The sequence below is a fragment of the Phoca vitulina genome, unplaced genomic scaffold (genome assembly GCF_004348235.1).
Source record: "Phoca vitulina isolate PV1807 unplaced genomic scaffold, GSC_HSeal_1.0 scaffold67, whole genome shotgun sequence".
Classification (NCBI taxonomy): Eukaryota; Metazoa; Chordata; class Mammalia; order Carnivora; family Phocidae; genus Phoca; species Phoca vitulina.
In genome coordinates, this window is record NW_022589770.1 from 5,523,745 (window position 1) to 5,544,367 (window position 20,623).

At 40.2% G+C, this 20,623-nt stretch overlaps 1 protein-coding gene across 7 annotated transcripts in view; it reads left to right on the forward strand.

Moving 5' to 3' along the window:
- The window catches only part of FREM1 (FRAS1 related extracellular matrix 1), a 143,067-nt gene that overhangs the window by 68,487 nt on the left and 53,957 nt on the right, over window positions 1-20,623 (forward strand). For 6 of the 7 annotated variants that reach the window (XM_032392475.1, XM_032392474.1, XM_032392477.1 and 3 more), the window contains 5 exons: window positions 1,361-1,569; window positions 4,285-4,378; window positions 7,662-7,914; window positions 12,496-12,690; window positions 13,773-13,958. In XM_032392475.1, coding sequence (XP_032248366.1) covers window positions 1,361-1,569; window positions 4,285-4,378; window positions 7,662-7,914; window positions 12,496-12,690; window positions 13,773-13,958 — 937 coding nt within the window. Of the gene's footprint in view, window positions 1-1,360; window positions 2,001-4,284; window positions 4,379-7,661; window positions 7,915-12,495; window positions 12,691-13,772; window positions 13,959-20,623 lie in introns of those variants that run through there. The other variant, XM_032392481.1, reaches the window with a different exon arrangement.

Sequence of the window (20,623 nt, forward strand, 5' to 3'; positions counted from 1 at the left end):
ACAATAAAAATGTAGGAATAAGGCATGTGGGAAGGATGGGGGTGAGAGTCATTGTAGGGAGAGAAGAGAAGTCTTGTTTTATGTTTTCCTTTGCTAGTAGAGGTAGTTTATTGAAGACTAGAAGGCAAGTGTCTCAGGGTGGTTGGTCTCGAAATTCCCATGACCCAGGGGGGCTGCCTTGGGGCAGCTGCGCCCTGGTGGGCAGGAGGATAGAGCACGGCTCTGAGTGGAGGCTGTGACTTCTCCTTGCTCACTTCCGTTTCTTCTGCCTATCTCCTACCCCCCCCCCCCCCACTCCGCCCAACTTTTTCCTCAGGAACATTCTCCTTTCTGGGAGTGGCAGCTGGTCTGAAGAGTGTGGCTTCTTCCTTCAAGAATGCTGTATCCTCACATGGGTGAGGCACTCACCTCAGACCTTTTGCAAGGGGACCTTCAGAGCCCATGATTGGTACCCTAACTCTATCTGCTTGCTTTTACTTCTGTGTAATAATATGAATTTGGGAGAATGATAGGCTAAACAAAGTTCACCAATGTTTCTACTGCAGGACCTCAGAACGCTGAATATACTTACATGCCTTATAAATCTCCAAGGTGAAGATATTGTACATGACTGTTCTCAAGCCTTATTTGACCATAGAACACTTCTTGCCAAGTCCCAATGTAGCAATAAAATATCCCAAGCCCTTCTTACTTGCTTTTTACTTTCAAATGAATTGTTGGTTGAGCAGTGGGTTTTTCGGTCATCAAAAGTTATCTTTATAGCTTAATTATTTGTCTGATGTTTGAATAAAATATTTCTTGTGGAATCTTCAATCTCCAGTCTTCTGCTCTACTTCCATCTGTAAAATACTCATTATAATTGACACTTAGAAGCTCCAAACAATTTCCCAAATCTTTAAGAATTTTTAGGGTGAAAAAAAGGGATGGATTCTTTCCTCTAGGGGAATTTGATATAATTGTTGTTCGTTGTCTAGGTGAAGGTGTATATGTATCCAGCAATGGTGGGTGTGGACATGATGATGGATGTTACTATTTTCTTTATTTAGCACCAATAGGAACTAGTTTGGTTGCTGTTTCCACTATAAGGGGGTCTGAGGTAAATGAAACGTAGATACTTTCACGGTTATGAATCCGCCTTGCTTCTTTGTATACCTCAATGCTTAGAATTGGAAATGTTTAGTAAAAAATATTTCTCAGCCAAAAGGTTCAGCTATGAACTTGTCCCTTTTACCACATCCTTAAAAAATTAATTGACATGCATGTGAAGGTGGTACTAGAAGTTTTCTATTTATTTAATGAGCTTGGTCTTCAGGGATAGTTCATGGAACAAGACTTTGAATGTTTTCTTCCTTCTTTTTAGGTGTTTACCAATCCCCTGAGAGTGACTGAGGGAGGTCAATGTGTCATCAGCACAGAGAACGTTCTGGTTTCTGATATGGATACCAAACTGGACAACATCTGCCTCTCCCTACAAAGACTGCCTCAGTGTGGAAGGGTGGAGCTGGATGGATTTCCTCTAAACACAGGAGGCACATTTTCTTGGGGAGACCTCCGTGCCTTAAAAGTTAGGTTAGAACATTTCCTGGATTTCTTTTTTGATATGCTTTGGCCTTCATCTGGATCATTTGTGAGGCAGAGTAAGAGAAAGAAGTTTGTTCAACTTTTTCAGCGGTGCCAGCATGCCAATTAATACTTTCAAGGGTCAGTTGAAAATTAGAAATGACAAACTTTTAATTTCCCTCCAGACATTTTCTTTCCATCTGGCTTGCTTGTACCAGTGGGAATGACTTTTTGGATATTTGAACAACAGAAATTAATTACCGTGAATATTAAATTTGCTGCAACTGTACATATCACAAGAGATAGTAGCCAAACTAGATATAGACTGAAATAATCTATATGGCTAACCTATATAGTTGAACTTGGCTTTAAGAAGAGCCAATTTCACAACCGTGGAAACTCTGGGATAAAATTCTGTTGATCAGTATCTTTATTTATTTATTTATTTTTAAAGATTTTTTTAATTTATTTGACAGAGAGAGATAGTGAGAGCAGGAACACAAGCAGGGGAGTGGGAGAGGGAGAAGAAAGCTTCCTGAGGAGCAGGGAGCCCGATGTGGGGCTCGATCCCAGGACCCCAGGATCATGACCTGAGCCGAAGGCAGACGCTTAATGACTGAGCCACCCAGGCGCCCCTGATCAGTATCTTTAATGTAAATTTTTATTCCATTCTACTGGGAAGGGACTTGTAGGCAAATATTTAGGGTAGGCTGGGAAGGTAGAGTATGGAGTAGTACTTGGTTTTCTGACAGTCAGAGAGAGAGCAATTCATTTCTCAAGGTCTTATAGCAGTTCCCCTCACCTTGAGGTCTTTCATTTCTTCTACCTACTGCAGTTCTATAACTGCAAAATTACAGAATTTCATAAAATGCCTTCTCTGTAAAGCAATGCAAGGTACTCAAAAGCACAGATCAGGTAGACAGATATACTAGTTGACTTATTATTTATAAGTTCAAATTGTAAATGGGAATTTTGACCTTTCAGAAGGTATTAGACATCAAATGCTTAATTCCACACTTGAAAGTTGACTAGGAGCTTGGATGTGCATAGGAAGATCAATTTCATCTGAAATTTAGTTAGTTAAGTTTATTCATGGTCTCCAGTATCTTGACCTTTTTTCACTACTCACTCCTATTCTCATTAAAATTTCCTTCTTTTTAGGGTTCTCAGCTCTTAGTTACATGTTAGAACAAGAGCTCTGTTTAGGTAATTCTTACTAGGGAGTGAATGATGGATAGAAAAAAAAGTACTAGTATCTGCCAGCGCATATAATTCAAGGACTCTTCAATAGACTTGCCATTATGTTTCCCCCCCCCCCATTTTAATCTTTATAGTAATCAAGCCTGACAAGGTAGATGGTTGTATTCTCATGTTATAGTTGAAGAAACTAAGAGGTTGAAGTCACTCAGCCAGTATGTGGAGGAGTCTGGTTTTGAAAATTCTGTTTGATTCCATAGCCATGCCTTTGGATGTGTACTCCTAGATTCCACTTGGCCCTTTTAGAGGTATTAGCATGGTAAGATAGGATTAGTACATTACCACATACCTATTTTTGATGAAAATATCAGGGAGCATAGGAGGCAGTGTGGGAGGGATACTGGGGTTGGGAGGTGGACCTTCTTCACCATTGGAATGGAATCCCAAACCTGAGTCCCTACCCAGTGTATGGGTGAGCCTAGTTCTGAGTAAAATACCTTTTAGCCCTGGGATTTTTTCATATGTAAGTTTTATATATGTTTGATATACTTTTTTTTTAGATTTATTTATTTGAGAGAGAGAGAGCGCATGAGCAGGGTGACGGTGGGTGGGGTAGAGAATCTCAAACAGACTCCCCCCTGAGTGTGAGCCCAAATCAAGGGCTTGATCCCAGGACCCTGAGATCATGACTGGAGCCGAAACCAAGAGTTGGATGCTCAACCAACTGAGCCACCCAGGCGCCCCTCAATATACTATTTTTATGTAACTTTTAATTTTATTTCCTAGGGCTTATTTCCTATCTTGAACAAATCATCAATAAGCTAAAAATTTGGCTCAATTCAACAGCTTTTTAGAACTTGCCACGTATCACTACAGTGGTTGGAGAGTAGATGAAAAGTCTTGAATTAGACAGTTCTGTTATAAAACTTGACTGAAAATTAAAGGAAAGTAGGGCCAAAGCTAAATCAAGGAAAAATATTTTTAAGTCTGGAGAGATTCAAAAATCTTTATAGGTTGAGTGAAAGAGAGCTAGTAAAAAGAAGAGGGTAAATGGCAGGAGAGAGGCAATAAGTAATTCGTAGATCAGAGTTTTAGAGAAGAGCTGAATAGATCAAAAACACAAGCAGAAAGATTAGGCTTAAAAGTAAGGGAGGAGGGGACTCATCAAGATTCACAGTGTCCCACTTTTACCTGTCTACTGTCTGTCTCAATCACCCCCTGGCCCCAGCCTTGTGTTACGTAAGTAAGCAGAACTACACCAACTGGTTCCCATTGCCACAGTGGCAACTTGAAGGACTGATTTTGGATTGAGGGACAGATTATGAATGCATACAACACATTTTTCCAGGGTGGAGCAAATTTTTTACATTCAGGGACACTTGAGTATTTAAGTATGTGACTTCATGATTATGTTTTTTTTGTTATTCATTTATTGACCATGTGGCCAAAGCCATGGAGGAGCTTTTGAGTCAGACATCTACTGTCACAGTGGCCTTGAGGGGCTAGTGGCAAATATCATCCCCACAGGTATCAGCATGATGGATCTGAGAGACTTCAGGATGACATATTCTTGGAGGTCACAGATGGCACGAATTCAGCAGAATTTGTTCTACATGTTGAGGTGGGTAGAAAGTTTCCTCCCTCGTTCATATAGAAATAAAGCATCTGGTTTGGAAGCCTTTTTTTTTTTTTTTGAAAATGAGAGAGAGAGAGGGAGAGAGAGCACGTAAGTGGGGTGGGGACGGGCAGAGGGAGAGGGAGAGAATCTTAAGCAGGTTCCATGCTCAGTGCAGAGCCTGTTGTGGGGCTCGATCCCACGACCCTGAGATCAAGACCTGAGCTGAAATCAAGAGTCGGACGCTCAACCGACTGAGCCACCTAGGCTCCTGCTTTGGAAACCTTTTAAGAGTTCCTGATAGAACTTGAAACATGTGGACTTCAAGAGCATACCTGCTATGTCTGAAGGTCTCAGGACAGGCAATAGACAGCAAAGTTATATTGGTGAAATGGGCATGCTGGTTTCTCTTTCTAATCCATTTAAAGATTAAACCACTCGGACCTCAAACCCAGATACTTAATTTAAAAACCAATTGGTTCTGTGTGTAAATTGATTCTAATATTTTTGAGCTGTAACACTCTGAAATATTTATTTAGCAGCTAGCATCACTGGGCTTTTCCCTCTTGTGTGGAAGAAGCCATGTCTTTATGTGTGTGGTGCCCCTTTATGAGTTCCTGTCCTATACACTCCTTTCTGAGATCTATTAGAAATGATTACATTCTCCCTTTTGACAAATGTTGAAAAAAATCTGCACATTAAGGTTGATGGGAACCCCTGAGTTTCTCTGTTATGTGACCACTTCAGTGAAAAAAACTTTGACTTCAGTAAAAAAAAAACTCACAGGATTTGCAGGTATTTATAGTTAGTAACAAAGGAAGGTCTGCAGAAAGAATTATTGTGCTCCTCTTACTTTTATCTGCCAAATTCTATTTCTGTTTGAATTTTGTCAGATCTTTGTGATGTGAAATTATAATTAGTGATAATAATGTGTTTGTGTGACATTTTTATGGTTAATAATTAAGAATGATTACATCCATCTAGTATTTTTAAGAAGTAGAAGGAATTATCTCTGGCACAGGGCAGTAGAGGAGAAGGAATTAGCTCCATTTTATAGGCAAGAAAACAGGTTCAAGAAGTTTCCATGACTTGCCCCAAATCAATCATTTGACTGTGTAAACAGTCTGTTTGTTGTTACTTTTTAGATAAAAGGGCATGGCCCTTGGAAGCCAACCAGAAGTACAGGTAATTTTTGGACAATTATGTGTGATTGTTTTCTATCCAGGAGGAATGTTTTAAATTCTGTTGCCTTTGGACTTTATTATCCATTTGAAAGCTGAGGCTATTTTGTATTTTGTAAGGTGGTTATCATGGATGTATTGGTGACATTCATCAAATAGAGTCAAGAACAGTGATAAAGAGGGTCTTTAATGAATCCACTCAGAGGACTTGAACAAAGATATTGTTTCCTAATAAGCCAATAGAAAATAGAACAGAGTATGGCATACTTTTTTTTTTTTTACCTTTGATTAAATAAATAAATCTGAGTTTCTATTACCCCATCCCTCTACCCTTTAAAGGAAAATATGAAAATAATTTCATGTATATTTGTTGTAGGGTTGTTAGCCTGTTTAAATAGCAGGGTATCCAGATCATATATACATATTTACCTTCATTCATTTATTTACTCCATAAATATTTAAAAAGTGCCTTCTATAGGCCAGTTCCTGTGCTAGATGCTTGGGATATGATGATGAACATGACAAAGAAAGTCTCTGTTCTGTTAGAGATTATAGGCAGGGGATGAAGGCAGACATTAAATAGATTCTCACGGAAATAATTGATTAGTTAAAATGTGGCTGTGTTCTACAAATAAATGGGGTGCTAAAAGAGAGTAAACGGTAGAAGTCCCTAATGAGTCTGAGTTGTCAAAGAAGTTTTCCCTGAAGAATCCACGTGTAATCTGCAGGAGAGAGTAGCCGGGCCAAGAGCTGAGGGCTGACCCTACAGAGCCACGGGGCAGAGAGAACATGCAGAGATGGGGCAAAGATCGGACGTGAGAGGAACTCAGTGTCTTCTGGTGAAAAGGCAGTGGGGTGACAGAGGCACCCTATTGCATGAAAGGAGGCCTAAGACATCCTTGGAGCAGCGCTAGGAAGACGCTGAAGGTCCGCATAAGGCAGTGACTTGATGAAAGCCACATTTTAAAAGGTGAAACATTTACATGATCTGAAGAGAAACCAGAGTTATGAAAGCCACGTTTTAAAAAGACCCCCGTGGCTGAAGCAAGGGGGCAGGAAATGTGGGGTTGAGAGTATCCACAGGCCGGACTTGATAACTAAACGTGTAGCACACACACCAAGTTGTGACTGGGACCTCAGAGGCAGAATGTCTTTCATTCCGATTTAAAAGACTTGCCTTTTTGGGGCACCTGGGTGGCTCAGTTGGTTCCGCCTCCGACTCTTGATTTCAGCTCAGGTCAGGACCTCAGGGTCGTGAGATTGAGCCCCGAGTGGGGCTCCACACTCAGTGTGGAGTCTGCTTGGGATTCCCTCTCCCTCTGTTGTGTGACCACCTCTGCCCTTCCCCCTGCTTGCGTTCTCTCTCTCTCTTTCTCAAATAATTAAATAAATCTTTTTTAAAAATTAAAAAACAATAAAAGACTTGCCTTTTCAAGTGTCTGCATCCTCCTGTTAGATTCGGAGAGCCAGAGTGGACCCATATTGCTCTTTTTTCCCTTTCTACTTAGAGCTTTATTTTCATGACAATGAGAGAAAAATGTTTTGTCAAGTTGAAGCCTGGGATTGATTTAATGGTTATAGAGTTTCAGAGGTAACTTAAAATGTTCGAAATAAGCTGCTGCTTATTGTAAGTTTGGAGAAACTTCCTGGGTGGCAGGAAGTTGAGGGTCGATGAAAGCTTTGTAATCACCAAATAATTTGAAATATAAATAACTCGGATGTGGTAAATATAAATGCATCAGACCACAAGGACCAGATTTCCTCTGGAATATGTGTGAATATAACGAAGGAGGATAGGGACTTTAGTGAAGACTTCTTTGTATTACGTTTATATTTTGTCTCTCTAGAAACAAATGAGAGCTTTGAGTCCCAAACCATAACCATACTCTTCCATTCCTACCTCAAATGTCTCTCATGTTGGCCATTTCTTACAAGATGGTTCATATGGGGAAAAGATACAGCCTGCTTGGCCAAATTCCATGGCTATTGTTTCTTGTGTCTGGAAGATCGAAAATGCCTGTCATTCCAATGATGAGCTATGGTTTACCAGTTGGGCAATTTGTCATTGCTTTCTTTTTTCTTGAAAACATGCATTTTTTTTCCCCTAGGTGTTCCCTGTAAATGATGAGCCACCAATCCTAAAGGCTGACCTCATCCCCATGATGCATTGCTCAGAGGGCGAAGAGGTGGTCATCACCTCTGAATACATTTTGGCTACTGATGTGGACAGTGATGACTTGAAGCTGATGTTTGTGATCGCTCGAGAGCCTCAGCATGGCGTGGTGAGGAAAGCTGGAGTCACAGTGGATCAGTTCTCTCAGGGAGATGTCATCTCAGGGGCTGTGACATACAAACACACGGGTGAGTGATCACACGGCGACCAGTGTGAGTGGGCGGATGCAAGCACCACCACAGAGTTGTAACCCCACTCCTTGCTGGGCGCTCTGATAATCAAACAGTCTTAATGCTTGCTTCTTTAAAAAAAAAAAGCAGCAGAAGCAGCAGTCTGTATCCCCTTTTGTAAGTATAATCATCATATTTAGAAGGATTTCTGATCTCAGTAATGTAATGAATTTCAAAATGGAGAAGGAGCACATATTATTGCTGCTTTGTTTCCGATGCTTCCCCCTTAGACCTTTAATTCACCCTGGGTTCTCTGCATTCCTTTTTGGTCAATTTGAAGAAGACTTTATTTGACCATCACAGCTTTGGGATCCATACATCATAGCAGAAATGCCTGAAGTAAGCACCCTACGATAATTATAATATTAATTTTAAGGGGCACTTGACTGGCTCAGTTGGTAGAGCATGCGACTCTTGTTCTTGGGGTCATGAGTTCGAGCCCCATGTTGGGTACAGAGATTACTTAATAAAAATAAAAAAAAAGTTTACTCAATCACCAGCTAGCTCCTAAGAAGTAACTTGTCTGCCTTTTGAGTTCCTGAAAAGCAAAGGTGATATCTTATGTTTTGTGTAATGCCCACAGCAATAGTCAGCGGTGGACACAGATTAGCGATACAGTAAACGCTTGTTTATTAGCTTCGTTCTTTCATTTCTGAAATCACATTATATTGTTACCCAAATGGCATTTGTTCCCCATGTAAAATGTTCGAATAAGGAAAATATTAATTCAACATCTGTTATCTGCAAGAGAGAGTACTGGGCATTGTGGGCTGCAGAGGAGTACAATCCAGACTCAGCTGTGAAGGACTTTTAATGTAAATGGGTAGACGGACCCCCTCACATGCAAAGAGGACAGTGTCCCATATCAGTACCTCATCGATCATTGCCCCTTGCACATCTTCTGATCTCTGGTTTGAGTGCACTTCCTCAGCAATAATACTGTGTACTTCCCTAACCCCCTTTTATTGCTACTCAATTACAATTTCATGTGTCCTCATCCACATGAGGCTCTCATCTGTAGATTCCGTGGGAAGCAGGATGGGGTATAGAAGGCCAGGTGAGGGTGCAGGGAATAAGAGGTACCAAAATTCAAATCACTGTCTTATTTGAGAACACAGGGAGAATACAAGCAGCGAGTGGGAGAGGGATCCCAGGGTGGGGGGATTGAGGTAGTGAAGGATGAATTTGGAAACAGGGGTGGGGGAGATATTGTGAAATAGCATTTTTATATGTACTTTGGAAAATGATGATTTATTAGGATACCAGTTGTTTTACAGTCAATTAGTTAGTAGGGCACATTTTAATCACTCTGCCGGACATCTTTTTTTAAAAAAATGGTATCTCCTTATCTTCTTAAGTGTGTTTAGTCTTAGGAAGGGTTTTACTGCTTATTTTCCTGGCCTAGGGAGCAGAGTCCACCTGCTCGATGTCCCTCAAGAGTCCACATCTAGGTGCTTCATTTTGATTTCTGCAATAGATCTCAGATAGACTAGCAGAAAAGGGGCCACAGCCCAATGACTATTGGTCTGTGGGTTTTTACATAATTTTCACATGTGGGGTGGGCTGGTGCAGCATAGATACATTAGGGGTGAGACGAAGCTGTCTCCTCTCCGAGTGCCTTGCTCCAAGTGCTAAACAACAGGTGTACATCTTTATAAATCCCTTTGGTGTGATAGCCGCATGAGGAAGCGTGAACTCATTTTTTTTTTTCATAAGACCTAGTAGGACATGAGGCAAATTACTTCAGATAGATGGGTATTTTATTGTTGTTGTTGTGTTACTAAATTAGCAGAAACACTGCCAATTCGAAAGATGGTTTGTTATTTGAATGATAGGTTTCCTGGTAACATTCTCCCAATGACTCAATTGGTAGTTGTTTAGCACTGTGTGGGAGAGAGTATAAAGAATCACAGTACTACAAGACCCGAAGTTTCAATGGCTCTGCTCTTGCCTCTGTCTGTTGATTATAAAGGCCACCTGAGGATAATTTTGTGATGATAAAAATAAAACTACCTGCCCATTTCAAAAAAGAAAAAAACTTGGAAAGTGTGGAAAGCATAATGAAATTTTGAAAAATCACCTACTTACCTCTCAAAAATGGTCACTCTTAACATTTCAGTATTGTAGTACTTTTCCTTCGTTTTTTAAAAAAAGATTTATTTATTTATTTATTTATTTATTTATTTATTTATTTGAGAGAGAGAGAGAGTGAGGGAGGGAGAGAGAGAGAGAACATGAGGTGGGGGGTTGTGGAGAGGAAAGGGAGAGGAACAAGCAGACTCCCTGCTGAGCAGGGAGCCCGACGTGGGGCTTGATCCCAGGACTCCAGGATCATGACCTGAGCCGAAGGCAGATGCTTAACTGACTGAGCCACCCAGATGCCCCTGTATTCTTTCTTCTAATCATGATTTTTTACATAGTTGCCGATCATGTTGTATGTGCAGTTTTGTTGATTACTTTTTTCATTGAGATTATCAGCTAAAACGTTGATTAGTTGTTAAATGTTACAAAATTATTGTAAATGTAAGTTTTAAAAATCAAATAATATTTTATGATGTAAAATGACATTATTAACCTGCTCTTCTCCCAACATTAAGCATGAAGTCATTCAAAAAAACTTTGTAAAACAATGCTGTGGTTAACAGTTTTAAGTATAAATCATATCCTTAGACCTGCTCCATTCAAGGTAGAGAATTCTCCGCTGATGTTGTAGGCTTTTTTGTGACTACATGTTCAGACTGGTTTTCCAGCTTTTCTGTAAATGTAATGCTTCCATTATATTAAAATTATAGTTACAGAAGATACTATGTTTGCTTTTTTTTTTTTCTTTCTTTAAAAAAGCTGTCTACTCTTCCTGGAATGATTTTTCCACTTCTCTTCTTGGCTCCCTCTCCACGCAGGTCCTCCTTCCTCCGTCCCAGTTCTCTGCCTCATCTGCCTGGTAAACTACTCATCATTTAATGCTCAGTGTAAAGCAAGCAGAGACATCTGGAAAGGCTTCTCTGACTCTCTCTGCCATGTGTGCCCTGCCCCCATGCCCCTGTCCACCAAAACTTTCATCTTTCTTCACCCTCAGCCCCTTGTGCATATTCAGGCTGAGATATATGAATTTTCCATTTAACCGGTAAAATAATGACTTAATGGTGGCAGTTTCATATGGTTTGTCTTAGTACATACACACACCTGTGATATTCTAACCAAACTGCGTTTATTTCTCGACCATTAGACTGTGTCCGTGCCTGATACATAATAGGTCTTTTGGCATTTGACATTCTTTTGAACTGTCTTTTGACGCTTTCATAATGTCTGCCTGATTCTCTGCTGGAGCACCCAGAACACTAATGATCACATAGGAGCCATGAAATAATATATATTTATCAAGTGAATGAGGAATAAATGAGCTTTATGCCAATTTATTTTTTATCAATATGAATAAGTAAGAGGCATCTTATTTTTTACTGCTCCTAAAGTTAAAGGCTGATTATTTAATTCTAATTCTCTCCACATCAACTTTATTTTTTCTTAAGAGCCCAGTTTTATCATTCTTCAATCATTTGACTGCTCAGTTATATCATCTCTTGATTTTCCTTGTCCTTAAGTGGGTAGAATAACACCAAGCACAGTACTGTGTACATTTGACCAACGTGTCTTGTGAAAAGAGATGACTTCCCTGATCTTTTGTGCTCTTGTCTCATCAAAACTCAAACAAAATTGCTTCCCTCTTGGTGCTTTCAAGGTGATGCATGAGAATTACCAAAAGCACATCTGCACAACTTTTATGTCCTCTGGATAGTGGACCTACCTCCGTGCTGTTAGTAACCCAAGAGCAGATCGGCCAGTTTGCTGATAAACTGTCTAATCTGACATTTTTTTCCTTCTTCTTCTCACTGCTTCAGTTGGGGCCATATTAAATCCCATATGCATAGCCCTAAAGAGTAAAAGGAAAACAAAAGTAAATGCCACTTTTCCCCCTGGTCCTGTTGCTATTTTGCTAACGTTGGCTATTATATAACGAGGAAAATATTGAAACGAATGACAAAAATGTGGCTCGTCTTTCTATTTCACCTCCCCAGCTTCTTCTGTTTCTCCTCACTGTGGTGGTGTGGTTGATGGTTGTTCATTTAAGGTAGTTAATGTAAATGGGAAGACAATGCAGTTGGAAGGACAAGGGTGCCTTCTGCTCTCCCTGAGGTTGGTCCTAACACTAAATAATGAGGCAGGAAGAATGAAACCATCACTAGTCAAGCTTTGTCTCTCCCTTGTTCATTTGTGAACTGTCAGACCCTTGTTAGCCCCTTTTGCCCCTCCATATGGTGAGAGATGGCCGTCAAGGATTTCACCAGGGGCAACAGATGGGCAAGCATTTTGTCATTATTTTCATGACTGTTTCCTTCCATAGTGATCAAACCGAGTTTTACATGTTAGCCACCTAAGATCCTTTCCTCGCCGCTCTTGCTTATAGAAGAGGTGCAGGTAGATTTCATCTTAGTATTCTGTATTTTTAAAAAGTCAGGTTTCAGCTATAGTTGTGTCTTCCAGGTGGTGAGATTGGCCTGGTGCCTTGTTTTGATACCATTACATTGGTGGTTTCGGATGGAGAAGCTGGCCCTTCTGTGAATGGCTGTTGCTACAATGGGCCTCATCCATCTGTTCCTCTTCATGAGTCCTTTCCAGTGTATGACCTCAATATCACGGTACATCCAGTGGACAACCAATCACCTTCAATTGCAATAGGTGACAATGTTTTTTTCTATTACAGTTCCATTATCTCATCTCGTGTCATACCTGTGGGTTAGTGAAATAATGCACTTGAATTATAGTTAAAATGGAAAACTACCATACAGAATTGCCTGCGAGAATTGCCTCCACACGACTTGTGGAAAACTCCATATTTATAAAAGATTACAAGGCAAAAGAATTTATTGGTTTAAAAATGTGGGTAATTCTGTATGGAGAGAGAATGCAAGTGTGTTTGCAAGTGATGAGTGTGTGTGTGTTGGGATGAGGACAACATTGGAATCCTCAAATATTCTGGTTCTATTTCATGTGGGAAAATATCATTTGCCTGCTGGAGAGAGAGAGTAATTTATTTTATCCATAATAATTTCTATTAGAGCAGAATGAAAATACCAGAGAGACCATTTATATACATTTAATCTTATTTGCTTTTTAGAAAGTCATCGCTTAATAGGCATTATGTATATGTTCTGTCTCTTAGAAAAAAAATAGAAGCATATGTATGGATGTTATTGTAATTTGCAAACTATCTCCCAAGCAATGTTCTGGAAAGGAAACATTATCCCTGCAGAATAATTAAGCACCAAGGCATGAAAAAATGTTCGTTATGAGCAATTCATAATAGCTCACAGGCAATTAACGCTCTGACAAACAGAGGTAACAACTGATCTTGAAAAGTACATAAACTACATTTAGTGGCTTATCATTAAAACAGTTTGGCAATTCTTATTTTCATTTGTCACTTCTATAGAGACACAAGGGAAATCAGAGTTCCTTGAGAATGACTAAAGGGCTGTGCTAGAGCATTTAGTATTTCTGCTGTCTTTCCATTATTGTCTGGCTTGCTTGTACAAGAAAAAAAATATAATTCCACAAGTCAAATTAAATTCCACCCATTACCCCTGAATATTTTCACTGTAAGGAGAAATTATGCCAAAGGAAATGAACATCTCCCATGGAAGTATATTTGCATATGGGAGGCTTCTCTGAATTGGAATTGCAATCACTCCCTTTTGTCTTCACTATTCTGATTAGAGGATTTCACGCTAAGTCATAATTGCGTTGTTGTTTGCATGCAGGTACCATGTTCGTGGTAGATGAGGGTTTCTCTGCAGCCGTTACCATTAACCATTTGTCCGCCACTGATCCTGACACTGCAGCAGATGACTTGGAATTTGTTTTGGTTTCTCCTCCCCAGTTTGGCTACCTTGAAAACACGCTTCCTTCTGCAGGTTTTGAAAAAAGCAATATGGGCATAAGCATAGGTAAGTCATGGCTTCATGATCGGTGATAACTCGCCTCTGTCTATGGATCTGACTGGCCAGATCATGCTAAATGACTGAGTAGCAACCTCAAAAATGTTCAAAGCACTGTGTACACTCAAGGAATTATTATTATAGTGGATACTTTTGAGTATTATTGTTTCTCATTTTAATTTTCTATTTTGAATTGCCCCACGTATGGGAGTTTACTTCAAACTAAATGGAAATTTCACTTATGAAAACCATAAGAATAAATGTGTAAGAAAGAATGTTTTAAAAGACCTTCAGAGCAACACAGAATACTGTGATAGAATAAATCTGGTGGGAGCTTACAGATCTCCTTCTCTTAATCTTTTAGTACTTTTAACAGACATTGGCAGAAAAGATTAGGATGTGTATCATGGGTGTAACAGAGAGAGCCTGAAATGTTGAAGGTGATGACTTTAAATTTTGGAACCAAAATGTATCTCAGATATTTATTTATTTATTTATTTATTTATTTTTAAAGATTGTATTTATTTGACAGAGAGAGACACAGCGAGAGAGGGAACACAAGCAGGGGGAGTGGGAGAGGGAGAAGCAGGCTTCCTGCTGAGCAGGGAGCCCGATGCAGGGCTCGATCCCAGGACCCTGGTTTCATGACCTCAGCCGAAGGCAGACGCTTAACGACTGAGCCACCCAGGCGCCCCTATCTCAGATATTTAAATAGCTCTTGTATTTCAGGCAATAACAACTGAAACAAAAACAGACACCCAAATCAAAATTATTCAAATACAACACTTTATTTATTTATTCAAAGACAAGACCTTAGAAATAAATGAACTAGATGATTCTTTAAGCACCTTTTGGGGCATAACCAGTTTAAAGGTTTAAGATTAATTGGTTGGGGGGCGGAGCAAGATGGCAGAGGAGTAGGAGACCTGGATTTCGTCTGGTCCCAGGAATTCAGCTGGATAGGGATCAAACCATTCTGAACACCTACGAACTCAACAGGAGATCGAAGAAAAGAATAGCAACAACTCTCTGAACAGAAAAGCGACCACTTTCTGGAAGGTAGGACGTGCGGAGAAGTGAATCCGAGGCGATATTCAGGAGGATAGACGGCGGGGGAGGGGCCTCCGTCGGCCGCTTCTGGCAAGTGATAGAGCCGTGGAGCCCAAAATCGGAACTTTTAGAAGTCTGCTCTGCTGAGGGACGTCGCTCCAGTGGCTAAGCGGGGGGTGGAACCCTCGTGGGACAGTGTGGTCTCAGGACCCTCGGGGTCACAGAAAGACCAGGGGTGCCTGAGTGCGGCAGAGCTCCCAGGTATCGGAGCAGGGAAGCCGGCTGCAGAGACGGAGCCAGGGCGCGGGCTCTCAGCTCGGGGTTGTCATAGACCGTGATCAGGGGCACAGTCGGGCTACTGCTCCTCCAGCAGGGACCCAACAAGTGGCAAATCCGGGGAGACTCCCCTTCCTCCCCTGGGAGGAGCGGCGCGGGAGTGCACCGCACGGATCGGCTGGGTTTGGAGACTCCACACCGAGTTGGGTGCCAGAGATAGAAACGCACAGTCACAGGCCAGGTGAGCACGGAGTGTGGCTGGAGACCAGGGAGACGGGAGTGACTGACTGCTTTTCTCTGGGGGCGCACTGAGGAGTGGGACCCGAGTTCTCAGCTCCTCTGGGACAGAGATTGGGAGGCTGCCATTTTCACTCTCCGCCTCCAAAGCCGAACCGAAAGCTTGCAGGGAACAAAAGCTCCCGAGAGCAAATCCGAAAAGATGACTTAGCCCGGACCGGGCAAAGGCGGGGCAATTCCACCTCTGGCAAAGACATTTGGGAACCACGGCAACAGGCCCCTCCCCAGAAGATCAGCGAGATCAGCCAGCCAAGACCAAGTTTACCAATCAAGGAGAACGGCAGAACTCCAGCACTAGGGGAATAATGCACATAGAATTCATGGCTTTTTCCCCATGATTCTTTAGTCTTTCAAAGTTAATTTTTTTTAACTGTCTTTTTTTTTTTTTTTTGAATTTTTCTTTTTCCCTTTTTCAACCAACATCTTATCAATCCCTTTTTTAAAAAACATTTTTATTTTTCATTTTTAGAGTCATATTCTATTCCTTCATAGTAGTTACCCTTATTTTTGGCATATATATATATATAAGCTGTTCTCTCTTTAAAATTTTGAGATAGTTTCTTCTAACAGATAATATACCCTAAATCTCTAGTGTATGGTTTTTTCTACTCTCCTGCCTGATCACATTCTCTCCCTTTTTTTTCCTTTTTTAAAAAATCCTCTTCTTTCTTTTTTCAAACAACTTCTTATCAATTCCTTTTATAAAATTTTTTATAATTATCATCTTTACAGTCATATTCCATCCCTTCATCATAACAACCCTTATTTTTGGACATATGTAAGTTTTTCTTTCTTTAAAATTTTGGGAGGCACTTTCTTCTAACAGACCAAAATACACCCAAAATCTAGTCTGTGGCACTGATCTATGCACCAGCCTGATCCTATTTGATCATATTCTGTTTTTTTTGTTTTGTTCTGTTTTTGTTTGTTTTTATCTTTTTCTTTTTCTTCTTTTTCTTTTTTCTTTCTTTCCCTTTCTTTTCCCCCAGCTTCAGGTCTTTTCTGATTTGTTTAGAGTATATTTTCTGGGGACATTGTTACCCTGTTAGCATTTTGTTCTCTCATTAATCTATTCTCCTCTGGACAAAATGACAAGACGGAAAAAATCACCTCAACAAAAAGAACAAGAGGTACTACCGACTGCCAGGGACCTACTCAATACGGACATTAGTATGATGTCGGATATAGAGTTCAGAATCATCACTTTAAAGATACTAGCTGGGCTTGAAAAAAGCGTGGAAAGTTATTAGAGAAACCCTTTCTGGAGAAATAAAAGAACTAAAATCTAACCAAGTCGAAATCAAAAAGGCTATTAATGAGGTGCAATAAAAAATGGGGGTGCAAACTGCTAGGATAAATGAGGCAGAAGAGAGAATCAGTGATATAGAAGACCAAATGATGTAAAATAAAGAAGCTGAGAAAAAGATAAACAACTACTGGATCACGAGGGCAGAATTCGAGAGATAAGCGATACCATAAGACGAAACAACATTAGAATAATTGGGATCCCAGAAGAAGAAGAAAGAGAGAGAGGGGCAGAAGGTATATTGGAGCAAATCATAGCATAGAACTTCCCTAATGTGGGGAAGGAAACAGGCATCAAAATCCAGGAAGCACAGACAACCCCTCTCAAAATCAATAAAAATAGGTCAACACCCCAACATCTAATAGTAAAACTTACAAGTCTCAGAGACAAAGAGAAAATCCTGAAAGCAGCTCGGGAGAAGAGATATGTAACCTACAATGGTAGAAACATTAGATTGGCAACAGACCTATCCACAGAGACCTGGCAGGCCAGAAAGGACTGGCATGATATATTCAGAGCACTAAATGAGAAAAATATGCAGCCAAGAATACAATATCCAGCTAGGCTGTCATTGAAAATAGAAGGAGTTGATAAAAAGCTTCCAGGACAAACAAAAACTAAAGGAATTTGCAAACAGGAAACCAGACCTACAAGAAATCTTGAAAGGGGTCCTCTAAGCAAAGAGAGAGCCTAAAAGTAACATAGACCAGAAAGGAACACAGACAATATACAGTAACAGTCACCTTACAGGCAATACAATGGCACTGAACTCCTATCTTTCAATAGTTACCCTGAATGTAAATGGGCTAAATGCCCCAATCAAAAGACACAGGCTATCAGATTGGATTAAATAACAAGACCCATCGATATGCTGTCTGCAAGAGACTCATTTTAGACCCAAAGACACCCCCAGATTTAAAGTGAGGGGGTGGAAAACCATTTACCATGCTAATGGACACCAAAAGAAAGCTGGGGTGGCAATCCTTATATCAGACAAATTAGATTTTAAACCAAAGACTAATAAGAGATGAGGAAGGACACTATATCCTACTCAAAAGGTCTATCCAACAAGAAGATCTAACAATTGTATATATCTATGCCCGTAACATGGGAGCAGCCAATTATATAAGGCAATTAATAACAAAAGCAAAGAAACACATTAACAACAATACAATAATAGTGGGGGACTTTAACACCCCCCTCACTGAAATGGACAGATCATCTAAGCAAAAGATCAACAAGGAAATAAAGACTTTAAATGACACACTAGACCAAATGGACTTCACAGACATATTCAGAACATTCCATCCCAAAACAACGGAATATACATTCTTCTCTAGTGCCCATGGAACATTCTCCAGAATCGATCACATCCTAGGTCATAAATCAGGTCTCAACCGGTACCAAGAGATTGGGATCATTCCCTGCATATTTTCAGACCACAGTGCTTTGAAACTAGAACTCAATCACAAGAGGAAAGTTGGAAAGAACTCAAATACATGGAGGCTAAAGAGCATCCTACTAAAGAATGAATGGGTCAACAAGGAAATTAAAGAAGAATTAAAAAACTTCATGGAAACCAATGAAAATGAAAACACAAGTGTTCAAAATCTTTGGGATGCAGCAAAGGCAGTCCTAAGAGGAAAGTATATAGCAATACAAGCCTTTCTCAAGAAACAAGAAAGGTCTCAAGTACACAACCTAACCCTACACCTGAAGGAGCTGGAGAAAGAACAGCAAATAAAGCCTAAACCCAGCAGGAGAAGAGAAATAATAAAGATCAGAGCAGAAATCAATGAAATAGAAACCAAAAGAACAGTAGAACAGATCCACGAAACTGGGAGCTGGTTCTTTGAAAGAATTAACAAGATTGATAAACCCCTGGCCAGACTTATCAAAAAGAAAAGAAAAGGGACCCAAATCAACAAAATCATGAATGAAAGGGGAGAGATCACAACCAACACCAAAGAAATACAAACAATTATAAGAACATATTATGAGCAACTCTATGCCAGCAAATTAGATAACCTGGAAGAAATGGATGCATGCCTAGAGATGTATCAACTACCAAAACTGAACCAGGAAGAAATAGAAAACCTGAACAGACCTATAACCACTAAGGAAATTGAAGCAGTCATCAAAAATCTCCCAACAAACAAGGGCCCAGGGCCAGATGGCTTCCCAGGGGAATTCTACCAAACAGTTTAAGAAGAATTAATACCTATTCTTCTGAAACTGTTCCAAAAAATAGAAATGGAAGGAAAACTTCCAAACTCGTTTTAGGAGGCCACCATTACCTTGATCCCCAAACCAGACAAAGACCCCATCAAAAAGGAGAATTACAGACCAATATCCTTGATGAACATGGATGCAAAAATTCTCACCAAAATACTAGCCAATAAGATCCAACAGTACATTAAAAGGATTATTCACCATGAGCAAGTGGGATTTATCCCTGGGCTGCAAGGTTGGTTCAACATCCGCAAATCAATCAATGTGATACAATACATTAAGAAAAGAAAGAACAAGAATCATATGATCCTCTCAATAGATGCAGAAAAAGCATTTGACAAAGTACAGCATCTTTTCTTGATCAAAACTCTTCAGAGTATAGGGATAGAGGGTACATACCTTGATATCATAAAAGCCATCTATGAAAAACCTACAGCAAATATCATTCTCAATGGGGAAAAACAGAGCTTTCCCCCTAAGGTCAGGAATGCGGCAGAGATGTCCACTATCACCACTGCTATTCAACATAGTATTAGAAGTCCTAGCCACAGCAATCAGACAACAAAAAGAAATCAAAGGCATCCAAATCGGCAAAGAAGAAGTCAAACTCTCACTCTTTGCAGATGATATGATACTTTATGTGGAAAACCCAAAAGACTCCACCCCAAAACTGCTGGAACTCATACAGGAATTCAGTAAAGTGGCAGGATATAAAATCAGTGCACAGAAATCAGTGGCGTTCCTATACACCAACAACAAGACAGAAGAAAGAGAAATTAAGGAGTCGATCCCATTGACACTTGCACCCAAAACCATAAGATACCTAGGAATAAATCTAACCAAAGAGGCAAAGGGTCTGTACTCAGAAAACTATAAAATACTCCTGAAAGAAATGGAGGAAGACACAAAGAAATGGAAAAACGTTCCATGCTCATGGATTGGAAGAACAAATATTGTGAAGATGTCAATGCTACCTAGAGCCATCTACACATTCAGTGCAATCCCCATCAAAATACCATCCACTTTTTTCAAAGAAATGGAACAAATAATCCTAAAATTTGTATGGAACCAGAAAAGACCCCGAAGAGCCAGAGGAATGTTGAAAACGAAAAGCAAAGCTGGTGGCATCACAATTCCGGATTTCCAGCTCTATTACAAAACTGTCATCATCAAGACAGTATGGTACTGGCACAAAAACAGACACATAGATCCATGGAACAGAATAGAGAGCCCAGAAATGGACCCTCAACTCTATGGTCAACTAATCTTTGACAAAGCAGCAAAGAATGTCCAATGGAAAAAAGTCTCTTCAACAAATGGTGTTGGGAAAATTGGACAGCCACATGCCGAAGAATGAAACTGGACCATTTCCTTACACCACACACAAAAATAGACTCCAAATGGTTGCAAGACCTAAATGTGAAACAGGAGTCCATCAAAATCCTAAAGGAGAACACAGGCAGCAAGCTCTTTGACCTCAGCCACAGCAACTTCTTCCTAGAAACATCGCCAA